The following is a 22,703-nucleotide window of genomic DNA, read 5'->3' as shown; positions in this document are numbered from 1 at the left end:
TTTGAGATAAACATCTACTTCTGTTTTATTGACTATGCCAAAGGCTTTGACTGTGTGGATCACAACAAACTGTGGAACATTCTTAAAGAGATGGGAATACTAGACCACCTTATCTGCCTCCTGAGAAACTGTATGCAGGTCAAAAAGCAACAGTTAGAACTAGACATGCAACAACAGGCTGGTTCAAAATCGGGAAAGGAGTACGTCAAGGCTGTGTATTGTCACCCTGCTTTTTTAATTTATATGTAGAGTACATCATGAGAAACGCTGGGCTAAGAACAAGCTGGAATCAAGATTGCTGGGAGAAATATCAGTAACCTCAGATATACAAATGATAGCACCCTTACAGCAGAAAGTGAAGAAGAACTAAAGAGCCTCTTGATGAAAGTGAAAGAGGAGAGTGAAAAAGTTGGCCTAAAGCTCAACATTCAAAAAACTAAGATCATGGCATCCAGTCCCATCACTTCATGGCAAATAGATGGGGAAACAATGGAAACAGTGACAGACTTTATTTTGGTGAGCTCCAAAATCACTGCAGATGGTGACTGCAGTCATGAAAGTTCTCCTTGGAAGAAAAGCTATGACCAACCTAAACAGCATATTAAAAAGCAGAAACATTACTTTGCCAACAAAGGTCTGTCTAGTCAAGGCTATGGTTTTTCCAGTAGTCATGTATGGATGTGAGAGTTGGACCATAAAGAGAACTGAGTGCTAAAGAATTAATGCTTTTGAACTGTGGTGTTGGAGAAGACTTTTGAGAGTCCCTTGGACTGAAAGGAGATCCAACCAGTCAATTCTAAAGGAAATCAGTCCTGAATATTCACTGGAAGGACCCATGCTGAATCGGAAACTCCAGTACTTTGGCCACCTGATGTGAAGAACTGACTCATTGGAAAAGACCCTGATACTGGGAAAGATTGAAGGCAGGAGGAGAAGGGGATGACAGAGGATGAGATGGTTGAATAGCATCACCGACTCAATGGACATGAGTTTGAGCAAGCTCTGGGAATTGATGATGGACTGGAAAGGCTGGCGTGGTGCAGTCCACGGGGTCACAAAGAGTCGGACATGACTGAGCGATTGAAATGAACTGAACTGAGCTGAGGGCACAAAGAGGGGCTTCCCTGGTGGCTCAGTCATAAAGAATCTGCAGCCAATTCACGAAACCCATGTTCGATCCCTGGGTTGGGAAGATCCCCCTGAAAAGGAAATGGCAACCCACTCCAGTATTCTTGCCTAGGAAATCCCATGGACAGAGGAGCCTGGCAGGCTGTAGTCCATGAAGTTGCAGAGTTGGCAATGACTTAGCGACTGAAGAACGTTAAGGAAGGCATGAGAGCATAAAGAAAGCATGTTTCCACCAGGAAACATCGTGATGGTCCTGTTGAATTGGAATCTGAGGCTTTTTTCTGGACATTTTGCCTTTCCATCATGCTAAGTCAGCAGCCAGAGAAGGGGTCTGGGTGGGTCTACTGATAACAGTTATCAAAATGAAAGAGATTGCAAGTACATGATAGTGGAAGGAGGACTGCATTAAGAACTTAAGGTGTTCCCTTGGAGCTTCTTACTGGACAGTCTTTATGAGAAAACCAGCAGTTCAGTAAAGACCCACTAAAGAGTCAGATACCAGACAACAAATGTATAAAGGCACCACACTAGTAAAGAACCATATAAATCTGAGCTTCTAACCGAGGGCAAGGAACATGAAATCAGTGATAGAAGGAAGAAATGATAAATGTGAATCTGACTCTGTAACCAGCTACAAAAATGAAGACTGCTGCAGGCCTGCACATTTTTCTTATATTTATATTACAAATAGAAACTTAATATATATAGTTATATACAAATGTATGTATTTATATGTTAACCAAAGGAAATGTCAATCCACTCCAACAGTCTTGCCTGGGAAATTTCATGGACAGAGAAGACTGGTGGGCTACAGTCCATGGGGTTGCCAAGAGTCAGACATGACTGAGTGACTAGCACACGCACAATTATTTTCCCTATTTCTTTCTTCTACATTTTCTTTCTTAATGAGGAGTGGTTATTTCTTTTCTTTCCAATTTGTATCAGAGTTCACCAAACTATGAAGAGGCATGTACCATTCTGAGGGAGGAGACCTTATATTATCTGGGGTTCTTGAACATGGGGAGGGAAATAAAGTCCGATGGTAATTTGTGTTTCACCTTTTTGAGAAGAAAGTGGTTCTTTACTTGTACAAAAGTTAGTTGAATTCTGTGAAGTGGAAACATAAAGTTGTTTTATGAGAGTTAGGTATGGGTGGAAGGATGAGAATGGCCATTTCAAGGCAGAATGGGTGGGTTGTGGTAGCCATTTGTCTGTCAACTTTTGGGTCTCTCATTTTTCTCATCTGCCCAATGCAGCAGGTACCTATATTTCCAGACTCTCTTACCTCTGATTATTGTATAGCACCAGAAAATGGAAAACAGTGGCAGAAGAGAGCAAGGTAGAAGGGAAAAGCCCGTCTCTGTGGGGGCAGGGGGGGCGGTATCTGGTTTCTGTCTTTCTCTGTATCCTTTGCGTGGCATTTCTAGCAGTGACTAAAAATCCTGTTTGTTGTTTCATCTCATGCCAGGCAGCTCATGCTAGGTTCTAGCGCTTTCTAGCCATCCTACAATTTTTTTCTTCAGTCCCAGGAGGGCTACTATCTTCATTGAATGAATATATACATATAATTTAAAAGTCTACAAATAATAGTCAGACATGACTGAGCGACTGAACTGAACTGAACTGAACAAATAATAAACGCTGGAGAGGGGTGGAGGAAAAGAACCCTCCTCTACTTTTGGTGGAGATGTAAGTTGTTGCAGCAGCTATGCAGAATAGTATGGAAGGTCTTTAAGAAACTGAAAATAGAGTTATCATATGATCCAGTAATCCCACTCATGGGCATATATCTGGAGAGAACCCTAATTCATAAAGATACATGCACCCAGTATTCATAGTAGCACTAGTTCCAATAGTTAAGACATGGAAACAACCTAAGTGTCAATCAACAGATGAATGGATAAAGAAGATGTATTTATACATATATATCTTATTTTCTCCTCAACTCTTTTATCACTTTTATGTGTCCATTCCCCTGTGTTAAATTCCCACTGTTTGAAATACCTGGAACAGTAGCTCTATTTTCCTAACTAGACCCAGACAATTGATAAAATGTGTATGCATGCATGCATGTGTGCATTTATGTGATATAAGTTAATTTATATAAAATAGTATATAAGCATATATGCACAGGCATACATATGTGTGTGTGTGTATATTCATGAGGTGGGTATATAAATGCATATAAAGGAAATATTGAGTGATAGGTTTTCAAAGGGAGAGTATAGGAAGACTTTCAGTTTTCTCTCTATATTTAAATTTTCCTTATTAGTTTTTACAACAGATAACTTTGTAGTTTTAAAACACATTCTGAACTGATGGCTGCAGGTGGGAAGGAGGGGCAGAAGGGATAGTTAGGGAATTTGGGATGGACATGTATCTATATTAAACATAGATAACCAACAAGGACCTACTATATAGCACATGGAACTCTGCTCAATGTTATGTGGGAGCCTGGGCGGGAGGAGAGATGGGAGAGAATGGATACATCTATTTGTATGACTGAGTCCCTCCACTGTTCACCTGAAACTGTCACAACATTGTTAGGCTACATCCCAGTACAAACTAAAAAGTTAAAAAAAACAGTTCTTTTTGAATAACCCAGTTTTCAAAGTAACTATCTGCCCATCTGGCTGCAGCTTTAATGTCCTCAAAATTTTACATAAAGAGTAGATTAGTATAATTGTACTGATTTCCTTTATCCATACCCCTAGATTATCCCTTTCCTTAAGCGATATAAGAAATATGTATCTAGCTGGATCAGTGAAAATATTTCAGATTTCATTTTCTCCTGACAGATTCTATTTTGTCCAATGTGATCCAAAAAAATACTTCCTCAAAATTCACACAAGATATGAGAACACTATATTTCCATCCGATGTCAATATATTCATTCTGTAACTGCTATATCCTATGTTATAGGAGTCAAAAAGAAAGGTGAGGAAAAGTATGAATATAACTGTGTTGGTGAGTTTGTCATTCTAGTAGTGATTATTTTTATGGTGCTAAAATTTGTCAAGTACTAGTTTTTTAAAGACAAGACAAAATGATGCTTTTAAATTCAGCAACACAAAGGGCTATAAAATTACACTGACTGTCTAAGAAAGTCATAATTTTTAATAGCCCAATAGAGTTTGAAAGTGCCATTCTTAATACTATTAGATCCAAACTTATCCCAGCAGTATTCCGGTGACAAGATCTTAGTGGGTTTATGGAGGAAAAAATACTTGTTCAAATGACTTTCATCATGCCATATTGCCTCAATGTTATTTTTCTTGTCATTCATGATTCCTCTGAAGCACTCCCTAGCAATATTGAGAACCTGAATGGGAGTACCGCCAAATACAGCAGCATGGTAATAAAAGTCCCCCTTACCAACAGGTATATATGCTTCTGATAACTGACTCCTCTCATAAGGTAATTCTGTAGGACTTGTCTTATACCAATGAGCATGTAACTGACCTACTGACTCCCCCAGAGTCTCCAGGCCATATTTTTTTACAAAGATTTGATCCACGTCCATGCAGAAGAGGAAGTCAACTTCATACTGGATGTGATCCACAACATGCTCACTGATGGTCTTCATGCGCATCATACTGATGTCTTGCCATCGCTTCTCTCGCTTTATTTCAAAAATTTTCAGCATTCGGAGGGGAGCCAGCTTTACCCAGGGCACCTTAGAGAAGTCATCTATCAGGATGTAAATGATGACTTTCTGGCCAACCATAAAATATTTATCAGCTGATGCTATAAATGTGTGCAAATAACGGTCAACGTATCTGTGAAGTAAATAAGAAGCAATTAAGTTCATCTTCTTGTATGTTAGTGAAACACATACTATTTAAATTACACTTACTGTAGTTTTATCGAAAAATGCTACTAAGGAACCAAACATTAGATATGCTTCTTGAGTTATATTTAAGTAGTGTAAAAGTGAAATTGTCTGCCTTTCCTCTCGCTGGTGAGGTTTTATGGATCATAGGAGAAAAGAGGAATTTCTCATGAGAGGGAATGAAACTTGGTGAGATCAGAAAACTGAACCGTGCCCAGCACAAAACAAAAGCCTGAGTTTTCAGGGTTATCAGAGCAGTTGGGACTTGCTTTAGAGGTTGTAGGCAGGAAAGGTCATAGGTCATTGCAAGAGCAGTTATTAATACCTGTGGCTTACTTAGAGTAGTTAGTTATGCGTAAAAAGTCAGAGGTGACATGCTTTGTATCCACTGTCAGCACTGGGTTTCTTATTTTGCCCTATCCCCTTTAATATGGTGCTAAGATTGCTGAACTGAAGGCAAACTTTCTCATTTCCAATCTCTCCAGCCATTTAAGGATTCTTGTAGTAAAATAAATGGCCTCAGGTAAATTCAAAAACGAAAAGATAATATATGTGACTAGTTCAAATGATGTTTATATGATCATTAGAAATAAGTTCTGGATATTGATCAGAGTCTTAAGAAATACAACAGATGGAGTCAGGAGAAAACTCTCCAGTTTGGAGTATCTAAAATTATTAAGTACATTATGAAAAAATATCACTTAAAATATTACATCGAGCTGGAAGCCAGCAACTCAAATCCAAAGTCCGTATTTATCCGTATTTCTTTTATGGTTAGTGCTTTTGTGTCATACTTCAGGAATCTTTGCCCCCTGAAAGTAGTGAAAATATTCTCCTATGTTTTTCTAGTAGCTTTATTGTTTTATCCTTCATATTTAAGTCTATTATCCATTTGAGTTCATTTTTGTGTATGATGTGATGTGGGGCTGTTTTGTGTCAGTCTCTGCCTATTTGATAGTGATGTTATCGGCTAGGAGTGCCTGGGGGCACTTGCTGGAATCCCTACTACTTGTGGTAAGACATGCCTACTTCCTACCAGACATCACCAGAGCCTACGTTATGGCTGGACAAGTCTTTGTCATTCTTATTATAATTTCAAGGAGCACCTCAACAATAACCATAGGGAACTTTGAGAAAATAAGCTTTATTAATCACAAATCCTAGAGGGTACATGGCATACCTGGGGCCACACAGGGAGGTCCCAGGTTGGAGGTGGTGGGGGAGAGAGAAAGAGAGAGAAACACAAAGGACCTGGGGCTCTGCCTTTACTGTGTTGAGGGCGGGGTGCCTAGGGTTTTGCAAGTTCCCCCATCGACAAATTGTAGATCAGATCACTTAGGACTTTCTAAAAGAAAGATATCATGGGTAGGGTGACTTGGCTCTTTATCTAGTTGTTTAGCTAGTAAGCAATATTTTTATTTGAGATGGATGTCTTTAAAGTGGGTATCTCAGGGGATTCCCTGGTGGTCCAGTGGTTAGGCCTCTGCCCTTTTATGGCACAGGGCCCAAGTTTTCTCCCTGGTCAGGGAACTAAGATCCCACCAGCTGTACAGTGTGGCCAATGAATAAATAAATAAAATGGATGTCTCAGCAATCAATCAAAAGCTTAATATCAGGCATTTACAATTAAAAATAAAAAAACTTACTGTCGCTACAATGGCAAACATTTTTTCCCCCAATTTTTAAAATACTTTCTATGTTGGAATGCTGTTAGACTTACTACACTGGATCTTAGCAAGGCCTGCTTCCCAGTCGGTGCTAGCGGTAAAGAGCCTGCCTGCCAATACAGGAGACTTAAGAGATGTTGGTTCAGTCCCTGGATTGGGAAGATCCCCTGGAGAAAGAAATGGCAACCCACTCCAGTACTCTTGCCTGGAAAATCCCATGGACAGAGGAGCCTGTCAGGCTACACTCCATAGGGTCGCAAAGAGTCAGACACGACTGAAGCTTAGCACAGCCTTAGATTTACAGAAAAGTTCCCACATATGCTCTACTCACCTTCCCCCAATAGCAATATATTATGTAACTATAGTACATCTGTCAAAACTGGGAAATTATAGGTGGTAAAATGCTATTAGCTAAACCACAGACTTTATGTGATTTTCACCAGCTTCTTCCCTCATGGCCTTTTCAGTTTCCAGGATCCAATCCAGAACACATCCCACATTCAGTCAGGAGTCTCTTCCACTCTGTCAATTTCTCTGGTCATGACCCTAATCATGTATTTTGTAAAATGGCCTTCAGTTTGTGTTTCTCTGATTTTTAGTTCAGTTCAGTTCAGTTCAGCCGCTCAGTCGTGTCCGACTCTTTGCGACCCCATGAATCACAGCACACCAGGCCTCCCTGTCCATCACCAACTCCCGGAGTTCACTCAAACTCATGTCCATTGAGTCAGTGATGCCATCCAGCCATCTCATTCTCTGTCGTCCCCGTCTCCTCCCGCCCCCAATCCTTCCCAGCATCAGAGTCTTTTCCAGTGAGTCAACTCGTCGCATGAGGTGGCCAAAGTATTGCAGTTTCAGCTTTAGCATCAGTCCTTCCAATGAACACCCGGAATTTTAAGCAGTCAGACTTATCAGTCTTTTCCTTTATGATTAGTAGTTTCCATGTCTTGATTAATAAATCCTTTTCTATCCTGAGTTCATGAAGATATAGTTTTTCTTTTAACTATGGGTCTTCAAACTACCTAGTAATTGATGTTTGTATGTTTGTACATGATATGCTATCAGTTCAGTTCAGTCTCTCAGTCGTGTCCGACTCTCTGCGACCCCATGAATCACAGCACGCCAGGCCTCCCTGTCCGTCACCAACTCCCAGAGTTCACTCAGACTCATGTCTATCGAGTCGGTGATGCCATCCAGCCATCTCATTCTCTGTCATCAAAGGTACAATTTCAGTTTTCCTGTGTTGACACTGATTTTCTCCAACATCATTTATGGAAGTCTTTCCCTACAGGTCTACAGTACTATTGCCAATAAATAGAAAGTCTTTAATATTTGCATGGCATTTTTCCATTTTATTTTATTGGCTTAATTGTTCATTCCCGTAGCAGATATTCATGTTGAAAATTTTCGTTTAGATACTTTAAATCTATCCTCCTAGTTTCAGTCCCACCTATACTCCTAATTTCAGAGGAAATTGATGCCATTTATTCCTGAGCTTTCAGAGGTTCTTTAAAACAGAGAGGGGGTTTCATGGTGAGGTTAATGAGGCTGTGGCTTCAGTGCCCCTTCCCTCACACAGTACACTTCCAAGACCCTGTGTTCTATTCGGGAGCGGGTAGGAAGGAATCAGAAACTCCATCTGCGTCCTGAAGGTAGAAGCACTGCCCCAGAACGGGGTCGCTCCCCAGAATCTTGATACAGATCCTAGGGCAGCAGCTTGAAGAGACCACAGTGAGTCTCAGGAGGAGGTCATGGGAAACTTCTGCTGCAAGGAGTCTTCCCTCCCTCCTCCCTTTCTTCCTCTTTCTGTGTTCTTTTTATTAAACAATAAATTACTATCAACATCTAATAGCAAGTTGCCATAAAGCTGATAACTTTGTCAGTTTAATGAGTGATAAGTATTGTTCAACTTAATACTTTTTCATACTTTTTTGATATGATTTTGATATCAAGGCAGCATTTGCTTCATAAAATGATTTGGGATGTGTTCCTTTCTAGTCTCTTTTCTGAAAAAGATTGTGTAGAATTGGCGTTAATTTTTCTTTAAATATTTGGTAGAATTCTCTGATGAAACTATCTGTGCCTGAGGACTTTGAAAGTGAAAGTCCTTTCTTTGTGACCCCATGGACTATATATAGTCCATGGAATTCTCCAGGCCAGAATACTGGAGTGGGTAGCTATTCCCTTCTTGAGGGGATTGTCCCAACCCAGGGATCGAACCCAGGTCCCTCGCATTGCAAGCAGATTCTTTACCAGCTAAGCCACCAGGGAAACCCCTTTGGGAGTTTTTTTAATTATGAATTCTATTTTCTCAATAGCTACAGGATTATTCAAATGATCTTTTTCATGTTGGGTGAGTTGTGGTTGTTTGTGCTTTTTAAGGTCCATTTCCTCTAAGTTGTCAGATATGTAGAGAATGTTACAGTGTTTCCTGATTATCCTTTTAAAGTCTACAAGGTCTGAGGTGATATACCCTGTTTCTTTCCTGATATTTGTAATTTGCATTAATTTTTTTTCTTGGCTAGTCTTCCTGGTGATTATGGATTTTATTGGGTTTTTTTTTCCCCAAAGAACCACATTTTTGTTTCATTGATTTTTCTCTAAGACTCTTCTGTTTTCAATTTCATGGATTTTTGCTCTCACGTTTATTACTTCCTTATTTCTGCTTTCTTTGGCTTTATTTTGTTCTACTTTTTCTAAATTCTTGAGGTAGATTATTGATAATCTCCCATTTTCTGAAATAAAATACCTGAATATAAAGGTCATTCAGCAATACCTACCTTCCCACAGCAAACACAGTCAACCCCACAGTAATTTTATGACTTGAGTAATAATTTTCCAGCGCCACTTCATTATAAGTGCCATGCCACACAACTGGAGCTGCCCAGCTGGTAGTTATGTTTGAGCGATTTACAGCACTGTAAGGAAGATATACGAATTATGAGCAAAATACTTTTTAATAAAATTGTAGTAGATATTGCTAATGTATAAAGCCTATGTCTGATTGCAGTATTTCCTTATTTCTAACCCAGAGCCTTGATGGCATGATAAACTGAAGAAACAGTTTATCAGAAATGGCTCAGTTCAGTTCAGTTCAGTCGCTCAGTCATGTCCAACTCTTTGTGACCCCATGAACCACAGCACGCCAGGCCTCCCTGTCCATCACCAACTCCCGGAGTTCACCCAAACTCATGTCCATTGAGTCAGTGATGCCATCCAACCATCTCATCCTCTGTCGTCCCCTTCTTCTCCTGCCCTCAATCTTTCCCAGCATCAGGGTCTTTTCCAATGAGTCAGCTCTTCGCATGAGGTGGCCAAAGTATTAGAGTTTCAGCCTCAACATCAGTCCTTCCAATGAACACCCAGGACTGATCTCCTTTAGGACGGACTGGTTGGATCTCCTTGCAGTCCAGGGGACTCTCAAGAGTCTTCTCCAACACCACAGTTCAAAAGCATCAATTCTTTGGTGCTCAGCTTTCTTTAAAGTCCAACTCTCACATCCATACATGACTACTGGAAAAATGATAGCCCTGACTAGACGGACCTTTGTTGGCAAAGTAATGTCTCTGCTTTTTAATATGCTGTCTAGGTTGGTCATAACTTTCCTTCCAAGGGGTAAGCGTCTTTTAATTTCATGGCTGCATCATTAGGGTTAGATCACTACAAAAGTACATGTATGATTATATTGTTATTCCAAGATCTTTGAGGATGCATAGTTGAAATGTCACCCAAAGTCTAAAGTAACAATTTCCCTTACAGTTGGAAAAGATCTACCCTCTTAAGCTTTGGACACTGATTCTTTTCAGAAGCAGTATTTTAAAAAATGAACTTCCCAGTTTTCATAATCTGAAATGCTGCCAGTGTTAATATTGTTGCATACTGTCAGAATCAACTTTGTCAGAACTTTGGAAGATAGCCAAAGATTTAGAGCAACCAAGCAAAAGTTATCTCAAAAAGAAACAACAAAAAAATGGCTCAATATGGTAGGACTAGAAAAACTTTGAGGTATTTTAACACAGCCTTGCACCAACTCTCTTCCTAGTATAACAGCAGTATTGAAAAGACAAAAACATATTATGTTCTCAGTGTGGGTGTCTGATTCAGCTGGGAGAAGAGTGGATCTAATTCCCAGGGATTGTGTTTATCTTTTTAGCCTACCTGAGAGTTCCTTGAAGGATTGACTCATAGTGCTTTTTTTCTTGTACTTAACATTCTCTAAGAATTGAAGGGGAGGGTATTCCTTGAAAAAAAAAATTGTAAAAGAACAAGCCCCTTCCACCTGAGTCAGAAGATTTAAGTTGAAATAAACACTATATATGCTGAAAGCTCTGGGAGGAAACATTTGAAAGACAGTTCTTTGGGAAGTAAGGGCTTTGACAAGATCCCATGTGTCAGTCAGACACACACAGAACAAGGAACTGAGAAATCCATGCACATGTTCAGGGCAGAATGAATGTTCAGAAAAGATCTGTGAAGATCCTAGGCTTTCACCTCTGACTGATATTTAGGCTCAGTGCACACAAGAAGTGACAGCTAAGGCAGACCTATAAACAACTGGGCTGTGTTGAAGGAGGGCCCAAACACAGAGCCAATCTTTAAAGAATGTAATGTTTTCTTCTCTTTGTTTTGTTTTCCTTTCTTTTCTGTTTTTTTCTTCTCCTCCTCCTCCTTTATTTCCTCTTCCTCCTCCTTCTGCCCTTAACACCTCCCTCTCTCAGGTTTTAGGCACTTTAAGGAAATCTCTGTCAAACAACTCACTGGCCACAACCTAAGGGTAGCTCAGAGACTTCTGAGACCAAACAAGACAAAGAATACAGTCTTTAAAAAATAGTTTAGAGAAACCACTAAACAAACAACCATTAAAAAAAAAGAAAGATCTCATGTTAATAACCTCACCTTCCACCTTAAGGGAAAAAGGGGGAATACTAGAGAAAAAGGGAAAAATAAAACCAAACAAACAACTAATAGCAAATAAGAACAACAAACTCTGAGGAGGCAAAAGTGTCTGATTTTCAGAGAAACTATATATAGTACTCAAAATGTCTAGTTTTTAGCCAAAATTTAAGAGTTATGCAAATAAAGAATGTACAGCCCATTCACAGGAAAACAAATTAATGAGAACTGTCCAGACATTGACTGAATTTTTCTAAAAAGACTTTAAATCAACCATTTAAAATATGCTTAAAGTGCTAAAGGAAGCCATGGACAAAGAACTAAAGGAAACCAGAACATTGTCTCAACAAATAGAGAATATTAATAAAGAAACAAATTATAAAAACAAATGAAATAGAAATACTGAAATTGAGACGTGTATAGCTGAAAGGAAAAAATTCACTTTAAGATGTCAACAGAAGATTTGAGCAGGCAAAAGAACGAATTAGACACACACAGAACACTTTACCCAACAAAAGAATACATGTCCTTCTCAAATACACATGGATCAGTCTCCAGGATAAATCTCATGTTAGACCATAAGACAAGTCTCAGTAACCTTAAAGTGACTGGAAACATACAAACTATCTTTTCCAATGATAATGGAATAAAATTAGAAATCAGTAACAGAAATAAGTCTAGAACATTCATCAGTTCAGTTCAGTCCAGTCACTCAGTCGTGTCCAACTCTTTGCGACCCCATGAATCACAGCATGCCAGGCCTTCCTGTCCATCACCAACTCCCGGAGTTCACTCAAACTCATGTCCATCAAGTCGGTGATGCCATCCAGCCATCTCACTCTCTGTCGTCCCCTCTCCTCCCACCCCCAATCACTCCCAGCATCAGAGTCTTTTCCAGTGAGTCAACTTGTCGCATGAGGTGGCCAAAGTATTGGAGTTTCAGCTTTAGCATCAGTCCTTCCAATGAACACCCAGGATTGATATCCTTTAGAATGGGCTGGTTGGATCTCCTTGCAGTCCAAGGGACTCTCATGCTGCTGCTGCTGCTAAGTCACTTCAGTCGTGTCCGACTCTGTGTGACCCCATAGACGACAGCCAACCAGGCTCCCCCGTCCCTGGGATTCTCCAGGCAAGAACACTGGAGTGGGTTGCCATTTCCTTCTCCAATGTGTGAAAGTGAAAAGTGAAAGTGAAGTCGCTCAGTTGTGTCCGACCCTTAGCGACCCCACGGACTGCAGCCTACCAGGCTCCTCCATCCATGGGATTTTCTAGGCAACAGTACTGGAGTGGCTTGCCATTGCCTTCTCCGAGGGACTCTCATAAACACCTGGAAATTAAACAACACACCTAGACAACCAATGTGCCAAAGGAAAAAAATCATAAGGGAAAAAATCAAAAACAAAAAACTCCAAAATCATGAGGAAATTAGAAAATAAATTGAGATAAATAAAAATGAAAATAAAACATGCTAAAACTTATGGGAGACAGTGAAAATCAGTACTCAGAAGGAAATGTATAGCTGTAAACATCTATATTTCAAAAAAGAAAGATCTCATATTAGTAACCTCACATTCTACCTTAAAAAAGGGGAAAACTGGAAAAAAAGGGAAAAACAAAACCAAAGCCATCAGAAGGAAGAAATAATAAAGACTGGAGCAGAGAGAACTGAATAGAGAAAAAAATGATAGAATCAATGAAACCAAAAGTCGATTCTTTGCAAAGATTAATGAAATCGGCATACCTTTAATGAAACTGACCAGGAAAAAATCAAAGATGACTCAAATTATTAAAATCAAGAACGGAAATGCGGATATTATTATAGACCTTATAGATGAAGTGGATAAATTTCTAGAAACACACAAAATACTAAAACTTGTTCAGGAAGAACTAGAAAATCTTATAGACCTGTAACAAGAAAAAGTAACTGAAAATCTGCTAACAAAGAAAGTCCAGGATCAAACTGTTGAATTCTACCAAACACTTAAAGAATTAACACCAGTTGAAAGAGGAGAGTGAAAAGGTTGGCTTGAAGCTCAACATTCAGAAGACAAAGATCATGGCATCTGGTCCCATCACTTCATGGGAAATAGATGGGAAAACAGTGGGAACAGTGTCAGACTTAATTTTTGGGGGCTCCAAAATCACTGCAGATGCTGATTGCAGCCATGAAATTAAAAGACGCTTGCTCCTTGGAAGGAAAGTTATGACCAATCTTGATAGTATATTAAAAAGCAGAGACATTACTTTGCCAACAAAGGTCCGTCTAGTCAAGGCAATGGTTTTTCCCGTGGTCATGTATGGATGTGAGAGTTGGACTGTGAAGAAAGCTGATCGCCGAAGAATCGATGCTTTTGAACTGTGGTGTTGGAGAAGACTCTTGAGAGTCCCTTGGACTGCAAGGAGACTCAACCAATCCATTCTAAGGGAGATCAATCCTGGATGTTCATTGGAAGGACTGATGCTGAAGCTGAAACTGCAATACTTTGGCCACCTCATGCGACGGGTTGACTCACTGGAAAAGACTCTGATGCTGGGAAAGGTTGGGGGTGGGAGGAGAAGGGGACGACCGAGAATGAGATGGCTGGATGGCATCACCGACTCTGTGGACATGGGTTTGAGTGTACTCCGGGAGTTGGTGATGGACAGGGAGGCCTGGCGTGCTGTGATTCATGGGGTCGTGGAGAGTCGGACACAACTGAGCGACTGAACTGAACTGAACTGATATTCTCAAAGTCTCCCAAAGAAATAGAACTTTCTAACTCATTCTATGAGGCCAATGTTACTTTGATGCCAAAGCCAGACAAAGACATCTCAAGATCAACATCATTAGTCATTAGAGAAATGTAAATCAGAACTATAATAAGGTATTTCACACACACCAGAATGGCCATAACATAAGCAAAAACAAACACACTCCCCACCCCCCAGCTAAACAAAAGATAGCAAGTGTTGGAAAGGATGTAGAGAAATTGAAACACTCATACATTGTGGATGGGAACATAAAATGATGTAACTGTATGGAAAAGAGTTTGGTGGTTTCTGAAAAAGTTTAACATAGAATTACCATGTACCCAGTAAACCCACTTATAAATATATACCCAAGGGAACTGAAAGTATGATTTCAAATAAAAACTTGTACATGAATGTTTATAGCACCATTACTTATAATAGCCCCAAAGTGGAAACAACCCAATATCCATTTACTGGTGAATGGATGTGTGGTATATCCATACCATGGAATATTATTCAGCTATGAAAAGGAATGAAATACTGATATATGCTACAATATAGAAGAATCTTGAAAACATGCAAAGTGAAAGAAGTCAGACATTAAAAAAATAACAAAACATACTATGCTCCCTTCATAGGTAATGTCCAGAATAGGCAAGTCCAGAGAGATGGAAAGCATATTAGCATTTGTCGAGGAGCGGGGAATGAGAAGTTACTTCTTAATGGGCAGAGTTTCTTTTTAGCTATGATGAAGATATTCTGGAATTAGCTAAAACTGTACATTTTTAAAAGACTTATTTACTTATATTTTTGGTTATGCTGGGTCTTGGTTGCTGCACAGGCTTTTCTCTAGTTGTGGTGAGCAGGGGCTACCCTTAATTGTGGTGCATGGGCTTCTCTTGCTGTGGAGCACAGGCTCTAGGTTCTGCAGCCTTCAGTAGTTACAGCATGTGGGCTCAGTAGGCATGGCCAACGGGCTTAGTTGCTCTGCAGCATGTGGAGTCTTTGTGGACCAGGGATTAAACAAGTTCCCTTGCATTGCAAGGCATAGTCTTAACTACTGGACCACCAGGAAAGCCCCAAATTGTACATTTTTAAACAATTAAAATAGTGAATTTTATATTACATGTATTCAAATCTATAAGAAAAAGACAATCCGCTGTGTGGGATAAAGAGAAGAGATATAAACAGGCAGTTTACAAAAGTGAAGGTCCAAGTGACCAATATTCACATGAAAAGGTGTTCGGCTTTAATGATCATCAATGAAAAACAATGAAAAATGCAATAGGGATTGTCACACAGCAAGAGAAAGATTCTATTAGCTGTTTCAGAGTTTCTTACGGACTGAATTGTCTCCTCCAGATTCATGTGTTGAAGGTGTAATCCCAGTCTGAATATTTGGAGATAGGTAGCCTTTAAAGCGGAGAAGGCAATGGCAAGCCACTCCAGTACTCTTGCCTAGAAAATCCTATGGATGGAGGAGCCTGGTAGGCTGCAGTCCGTGGGGTCGCTAAGGGTCAGACTCGACTGAGCGACTTTACTTTCACTTTTCACTTTTACACACTGGAGAAGGAAATGGCAACCCACTCCAGTGTTCTTGCCTGGAGAATCCCAGGGAAGGGAGAGCCTGGTGGGCTTCCGTCTATGGGGTCACACAGAGTCGGACATGACTGAAGTGACTTAGCAGAAGCAGCAGCAGCCTTTAGAGAGGTAATTAAGGTTAAACGGGACTTCCCCAGTGGCTCAGATGGTAAAGAGCCTGCCTACAATGCAGGAGACCCGGGTTTGATACCTGGGTTGGAAAGATCCCCTGGAGAAGAGAATGGCAATCCAGTCCAGTATTCTTGCCTGGAGAATTCCATGGGCAGAGGAGCCTGGAGGGCTACAGTCCATAGAATCGCAAAGAGTCGGACATGACTGAGAAACTAACAGGTTAGTTAAACGAGATTATAAGGACAGGGCCAAAGCCAATAGGGCTGGTGTCTTAGAAGAGTAAGAGACACCAGGGATGTGCACACAGAGAAAAAGCCTTGTGAGGACACAGCAAGCAGACAGGCTGCAAGTCAAGAAGAGAGACCTCAAAAGAAACCAAACTTGCCAACACCTTGATCTTCTATTTCCAGCCTTCAGAAATGGAAGAAAATAAATCTCTGCTGTTTAAACACACCCCCCACCAAAAAAAAAAGGAATGGAGATAGAAACTTAAAAGTAGCCTATTTGGAATCTACTTAAATGATTATGTGGTTTTCTCCTTTTTTCACCTGTTGTGATTGATCAGACCTTGAATTATGAGGCTATAACTTACCTGTCTTATTAGGGGGATGCTGTGTCAGTTATTAAGCTATTGTCTTTCATAGTTAAAGCCACCACAGCATACCCTGCTTTATTATGTTGAGCTGGGACACTGCAAATCACATTTATCCTTTGCCAATGGGCACCCTGTTAGGCTCTACTAAAAAAGGGCATTGGAGGAAAATTACAAGGCTGGAGGAAGAAGAAACTTGCTCTTTTCTGTTTCCTGTGGGCTTCTTGTCTTCATCCTGCTCCTGCAAGTCCCATTCCAGCAATGCATCTTTATCACAGCAATAGCAGTTCTTTTCCTGAGCAGTTGAATCCAACTTTCAGTTTTTCCAACACGTGCAAAACCAGTCTCGCCGTGCTCCTCCTTAGAAGGGCTGGTTCTCTGCCCCAAGAGTTTTTCCTGGAGCTCAGAGGCACCCGCACCGGGTGAGCAGCATCGGAGTTTAAGCCCTGTGAGATCTGTCTCTAAGTTTTTAAGGTGTAATAATTCCAGTCCCTTCCTTTTGTTTCTTCAGAACCAGGGAAAATAATTACTTCCTATAGCTGTTCCCTCTATGAAACCTTAGAGTTGTATTTTCAGTTTTTCAGGTTACCTAGTTAATGACTTTATGGGTGTCCATGGGTGCTAAGTTGTTTTAGAAGTGTCTGACTCTTTGCAACTCCATGGACTGTAGCCTGCTAGGCTCCTCTGTTCATGGGATTCTCCAGGCAAGAATACTGGAGTGTCATGCCCTCTTTCAGGGGATCTTCCCGACCCAGGGATTGAACTGACATCTCTGAGGTCTCCTGCATTGGCAGGTTCTTCCGCTACCATCACCTGGGAAGCCCCTTAATGACTTTATAGTAATCAGCAATTCTTTATACTAAAACCTCTGTTTAAATAGCTGGTATGGTTTTGTATTATCTGATTAGATCTGACAAATGTAGTGATACTTTGGGAGGATGAGTCATGGATCATTATCCAATAACTGGATGTCTCCTTTCAAAGTTTTAATTAAAAGAAGTCCTCAGATCCAGCATCAAGGTGAAAGACATGTGCATAGAGTAAGAAGATGGAGGCAGAGAGGCCAGAAGAAAGCTGCTGCATTAAAGCATGAAGTGCCCAGACAGCCCACCCACCTGACTTGGGCTTTGGTTCTCTCATTGGTGAAATGAGGAGAAACAACCAAACGATCTCAAATGTACCCTGACATTTTTGACTCTCCGTCATTCTAGGACCCTTTGTGTTTCTACCATCTAAATTCTCATTCATGGAGGACGTAGGTCCTAATGTCCATTCCCAGTTGATCTCGGCTACTGCTTATTTTTAAAATAACCATCAAAGATCCATCTGCTCTCCAACATTTGGAATGCCAGTCACAGTATTGTTGCCATCTGTTAATTTCTATTGAGCAGCCTATGGATTAATCTCACACATATTAGATTTGGAATTCTTACTTGGGAAAAAACCAGTCTGATAGCTTTAATTCTTCTGTTTGAGTATTCACAGACCTATTAGGAAAAATAATGCAAAGAGTCACATAATATGTTTAGAGTTTGAGATGTATTATCAGAGGTAAAATGCAAAATAAGCATAGGCAGAGAATGAATCATGACCTTTGATGGTTGTGGAAAAATCATGGTTTCCACCCTCAGAGTCATTCTCTGTGCTTCCCAGGAGTCTATCTGTCTCCACAGTTCTCATTTTCATCTTCTAATTCACAGAGAAAATGGCAGTCATCAGACGGAAGCTCCCTCAACTTTCTGCAAACTCATCCCCAAATTTACCTGTAGTGGCTTCTACCACAATGAAAATATGTTCCTATTTTCTACCTAAGGGTAGCCTTAAATATCCTATCTGCTCAGCAGCCTTGATTTGATCTTTATTCTCAGAAGGATTTTTCTTAAAGTTCTCTGATCAACTGACAATCTTCTGGGCAGTTTTCTGTGGCTTCAAGTTCTTATATATAAGGATACTTCTCCCATAAACTTAAGACTAGTATACCCAACTGTGTTCTGAAGTCTTCTACTTGAATTTTCCACAGATGCTACCAAAGGAAGACATTTAACATTAAAGTCATCATCTTTTCCCCAAAGGAGGTCCTCTTCGTATGTTGCCTTAACTCGCTGAATCTGCTTGGATTTGCATGGCAGGAATATGAGAGTCATTCTCCACTCAGAGCCCTTCTGAATCCCAACATCAAACCCACCATTAAACCCTGATGGTTTTACCTCCAAAACATCTCAAATTCATCCCTTACCTCCATTCCCTGCTACCACACGATTTCAGGTCAGCATCATTCCTGTCTGGACTACTACTAAAGCCTCCTCATTGGCCTCACTGTTCACTTTTTAGAAGTTTGTGTACCTTTGAAAAGGCACACAAATGGAAAGAGCACAGTATCATGAACCTTCCTTCATATTTCTATCCATGTGATTAGCGATGTGCTGCCCTCTGCTGATCCCTGAATTTTCCCTTTTCAACTGATTCACTATTTCCACTCTGCTTCCAATAACATGTTTCTGAAGCTCCAATGTTACCAATCATTATTCTATTTAACAATGTCCAGTGGCCTCCCACTGTCCTAAGGATCATGTCCATATTCCTTATAGAGCCACGATATTCTGCATGATCTGACCCTTCACACTGTTCCACCTAGCCCCACCTTTCCTACCTAGCCCTACATCGACAGTTTTCCAGACTCACTGGCCTTTTGTTAATCCCTTAAATATTCCACAGGTTCCACCAGCTAATTTCCACATAGCATTTAAATATCCCTTCTTAAGGGGAGTATATCCTAATCTGCCAGATACATTTAGATTTCTTTCATTAATCACTAATACTTATTGAATACTTTCCTGAGTATTATCTAATTCAACCCACTCCTATACAGTAAACTGAAGCACAGCTTTTATTATCTTGTCCATAGTGACACAGTAGGTGAAAAGACCAGCAACTGTGCCTGAGCCCTTGTTTTCCTCTTTCATAAAGGCTCTGTTGGAGAAGGAAATGGCAACCCACTCCAGTATTCTTGCCTGGAGAATCCCATGGATGGAGGAGCCTGGTGGGCTACAGTCCATGGGGTCGCAAAGAGTCGGACACGACTGAGCGACTTCACTTCACTTCGCTTCACTTCACTTCAAAGGCTCTATGGCACTCTTGATAAGACACCCTGGGAGAGCTGATTCTGGGCTGAGTTAGGGGATTAGGCATCTGTGGAGCTGAGTCATATGTCACGAGATTGTCTTTGTGCCTGTGTACACAGATGGTGTAATGCAGTGTTGGAATGTGGCTGAGATGTGACATTCTACCAGGCACCGCTCCCATCAATAACAATGCCTGAATGATAAGTATTACCATGCTACAGCTATAGACTCCTGATGCTAAGGAGAGCTAACATTAATAATAGGATGATTGTTACGTTGTATTGCACTGAATACATTTTGGCAGAAAGCATTTTAATCCATTCTTTCTCCCAGCATCTGCTGTCGCAGGCTTTCCTCGAATGTTCCCACCTTTGCCTAGGATTTTCCTGCTTTTTTCAGGTGACGGAGAGTTCCAATGCCCTGCAAGCCATGAGAAAACATACTCCGCCTGGTACATGAAAACCTTCTTTATTATTTTCACATATAGCACAGCTCACCCAAGTTTATGGAGTCTTGGTCTTAGTGGGGATGTTGCAGTCATGGAACCTGAGAGAGACAAGGACCCTGAAGACAGCAAGCAACATAAAGGAAAGCTGCTTTCACTTCACTCTGTGTTCCCGTGAGCACAGGGAGAAGCAGAGGAACATCTTATGATACTGAATCTTGGACAAACTTTGAGGATGTTTCCTCTCTGCACACACTCTGATGGCATGATTTTTCGGGTGGCATGTGATTAATACCTGGGAGTCTTTTAGCCAATACTCAACTCCCATGTGTTTCCCCAGAGCTTTAAAAGATCCAAGGTTCCTGTAGGCTGGCTTCTGGCTTCCGTAACACACTTCCTCTAACCAGGTCTCATTAATCTATCAGAGATAGCACCCTGCCAGTCTGCTCTTTCTTTGATTCCTGGTCAGTTCAGTTCAGTCGCTCAGTCGTGTCCGACTCTCCGCGACCCCATGAATCACAGCACGCCAGGCCTCCCTGTCCATCACCAACTCCCGGAGTTCACTCAAACTCACGTCCATCGAGTCGGTGATGCCATCCAGCCATCTCATTCTCGGTCGTCCCCTTCTCCTCCCGCCCCCAACCTTTCCCAGCATCAGAGTCTTTTCCAGTGACTCAACTCATCGCATGAGGTGGCCAAAGTATTGCAGTTTCAGCTTTAGCATCAGTCCCTCCAATGAACACCCAGGATCGATCTCCCTTAGAATGAACTGGATGGATCTCCTTGCAGTACAAGGGACTCTCAAGAGTCTTCTCCAACACCACAGTTCAAAAGCATCAATTCTTCGGCGATCAGCTTTCTTCACAGTCCAACTCTCACATCCATACATGACCACGGGAAAAACCATAGCCTTGACTAGACGGACCTTGGTTGGCAAAGTAATGTCTCTGCTTTTTAATATATTATCAAGGTTGATCATAACTTTCCTTCCAAGGAGTAAGCATCTTTTAATTTCATGGCTGCAATCAGCATCTGCAGTGATTTTGGAGCCCAAAAAAATAAAGTCTGACACTGTGTCCACTGTTTTTCCATCTATTTCCCATGAAGTGATGGGACCAGATGCCATGATCTTTGTTTTCTGAATGTTGAGCTTCAAGCCAACCTTTTCACTCTCCTCTTTCACTTTCATCAAGAGGCTTTTGAGTTCCTCTTCACTTTCTGCCATAAAGGTGGTGTCATCAGCATACCTGAGATTATTGATATTTCTCCCAGCAATCTTGATTCCAGCTTGTGTTTCTTCCAGCCCAGCGTTCCTCATGATATACTCTGCATGTAAGTTAAATAAGCAAGGTGACAATATACAGCCTTGACACACTCCTTTTCCTATTTGGAACCAGTCTGTTGTTCCATGTCCAGTTCTGACTGTTGCTTCCTGACCTGCATACAGGTTTCTCAAGAGGCAGGTCAGGTGGTCTGGGATTCCCATCTCTTTCAGAATGTTCCACAGTTTATTGTGATCCACACAGTCAAAGGCTTTGGCATAGTCAATGAAGCAGAAATAGATGCTCTTCTGGAACTCTCTTGCTTTCTCCATGATCCAGCGGATGTTGGCAATTTGATCTCTGGTTCCTCTGCCTTTTCTAAAACCTGCTTGAACATCTGGGAGTTCACGGTTCACATATTGCTGAAGCCTGGCTTGGAGAATTTTGAGCATGACTTTACTAGCGTGTGAGATGAGTGCAATTGTGCGGTAGTTTGAGCATTCTTTGGCATTGCCTTTCTTTGGGATTGGAATGAAGACTGACCTTTTCCAGTCCTGTGGCCACTGCTGAGTTTTCCAAACTTGCTGGCATATTGAGTGCAGCACTTTCACAGCATCATCTTTCAAGATTTTAAATAGCTCAACTGGAATTCCATCACCACCACTAGCTTTGTTCCTAGTGATGCTTTCTAAGACCCTCTTGACTTCACATTCCAAGATGTCTGGCTCTAGGTCAGTGACCACGTTATCGTGACTATCTTGGTCGTGAAGATCTTTTTTGTACAGTTCTTCTGTGTATTCTTGCCACCATGCCAAATTCAGACTTAAATTTATTCCTGGTACTCCAACCTTAAACAAATATCTCCACTTGTAAATATCTTTATTTGTAAAATTGCTTTGGTTTGCCCTGCCTATAGGTTTACCCTGCCAAGGACTTGCAGGTAGCCCATTGCCCTCCAACTGATTTAGTCTTCAAAGAAGAAGTCATAGCCTACAAAAACTTACCAGCACTGATATATCCTCTGTAATTTCTTCATGCTTAGGATAAATGAAAAGCATTGTATTAATTTCAAACTTATATAAAGGGTTTCCACATTTAATATGACTAGAGTTATTTCCCTGGGACTTCCCTGGTGGCTCAGTGGTAAAGAATCTACCTGCAATGGAGGAGATGTAGGGTCAGTCCCTGGGTTGGGAAGATCCCCTGGAGGAGAGAATGGCTACCCACTCCAGTATTCTTGTCTGGAGAATTCCATGGACAGAGAAGCCTGGTGGGCCATAGTCCATGGGGTCGCAAAGTGTAGGACGTGACTGAAGCAACTT

At 40.9% G+C, this 22,703-nt stretch overlaps 1 protein-coding gene across 1 annotated transcript; it reads right to left on the bottom strand.

The window, feature by feature from the left end:
* Positions 1-4,213: 4,213 nt before the first annotated feature.
* LOC129539998 (N-acetyllactosaminide alpha-1,3-galactosyltransferase-like) lies at positions 4,214-22,417 on the bottom strand. Its single transcript, XM_088841774.1, has 4 exons — positions 22,386-22,417; positions 17,986-18,039; positions 9,405-9,542; positions 4,214-4,907 (listed from the first exon to the last, which is right to left on the bottom strand). Exons 1-4 carry the CDS (start codon positions 22,415-22,417, stop codon positions 4,214-4,216), a joined length of 918 nt encoding a protein of 305 aa, XP_088697900.1.
* Between the last annotated feature and the right edge of the window lie 286 nt (positions 22,418-22,703).

The sequence above is a fragment of the Moschus berezovskii genome, chromosome 11 (assembly GCF_049115385.1).
Source record: "Moschus berezovskii isolate FMDL1 chromosome 11, NW_MosBer_1.0, whole genome shotgun sequence".
In the NCBI taxonomy this organism is placed as follows: Eukaryota; Metazoa; Chordata; class Mammalia; order Artiodactyla; family Moschidae; genus Moschus; species Moschus berezovskii.
This window is presented reverse-complemented; position numbering and strand designations above follow the sequence as displayed.

Coding starts and splice junctions, on each gene's coding strand:
- LOC129539998 (XM_088841774.1), bottom strand. CDS start 22,417: ATGAAGAAATTACAGAGGATATATCAGTGCTG. Junction 18,040..22,385: donor CAGAGGATATATCAGTGCTG/GTAAGTTTTTGT, acceptor TTTTCCTAATAG/GTCTGTGAATACTCAAACAG. Junction 9,543..17,985: donor TCAGACTGGTTTTTTCCCAA/GTAAGAATTCCA, acceptor TCTTCCTTACAG/TGCTGTAAATCGCTCAAACA.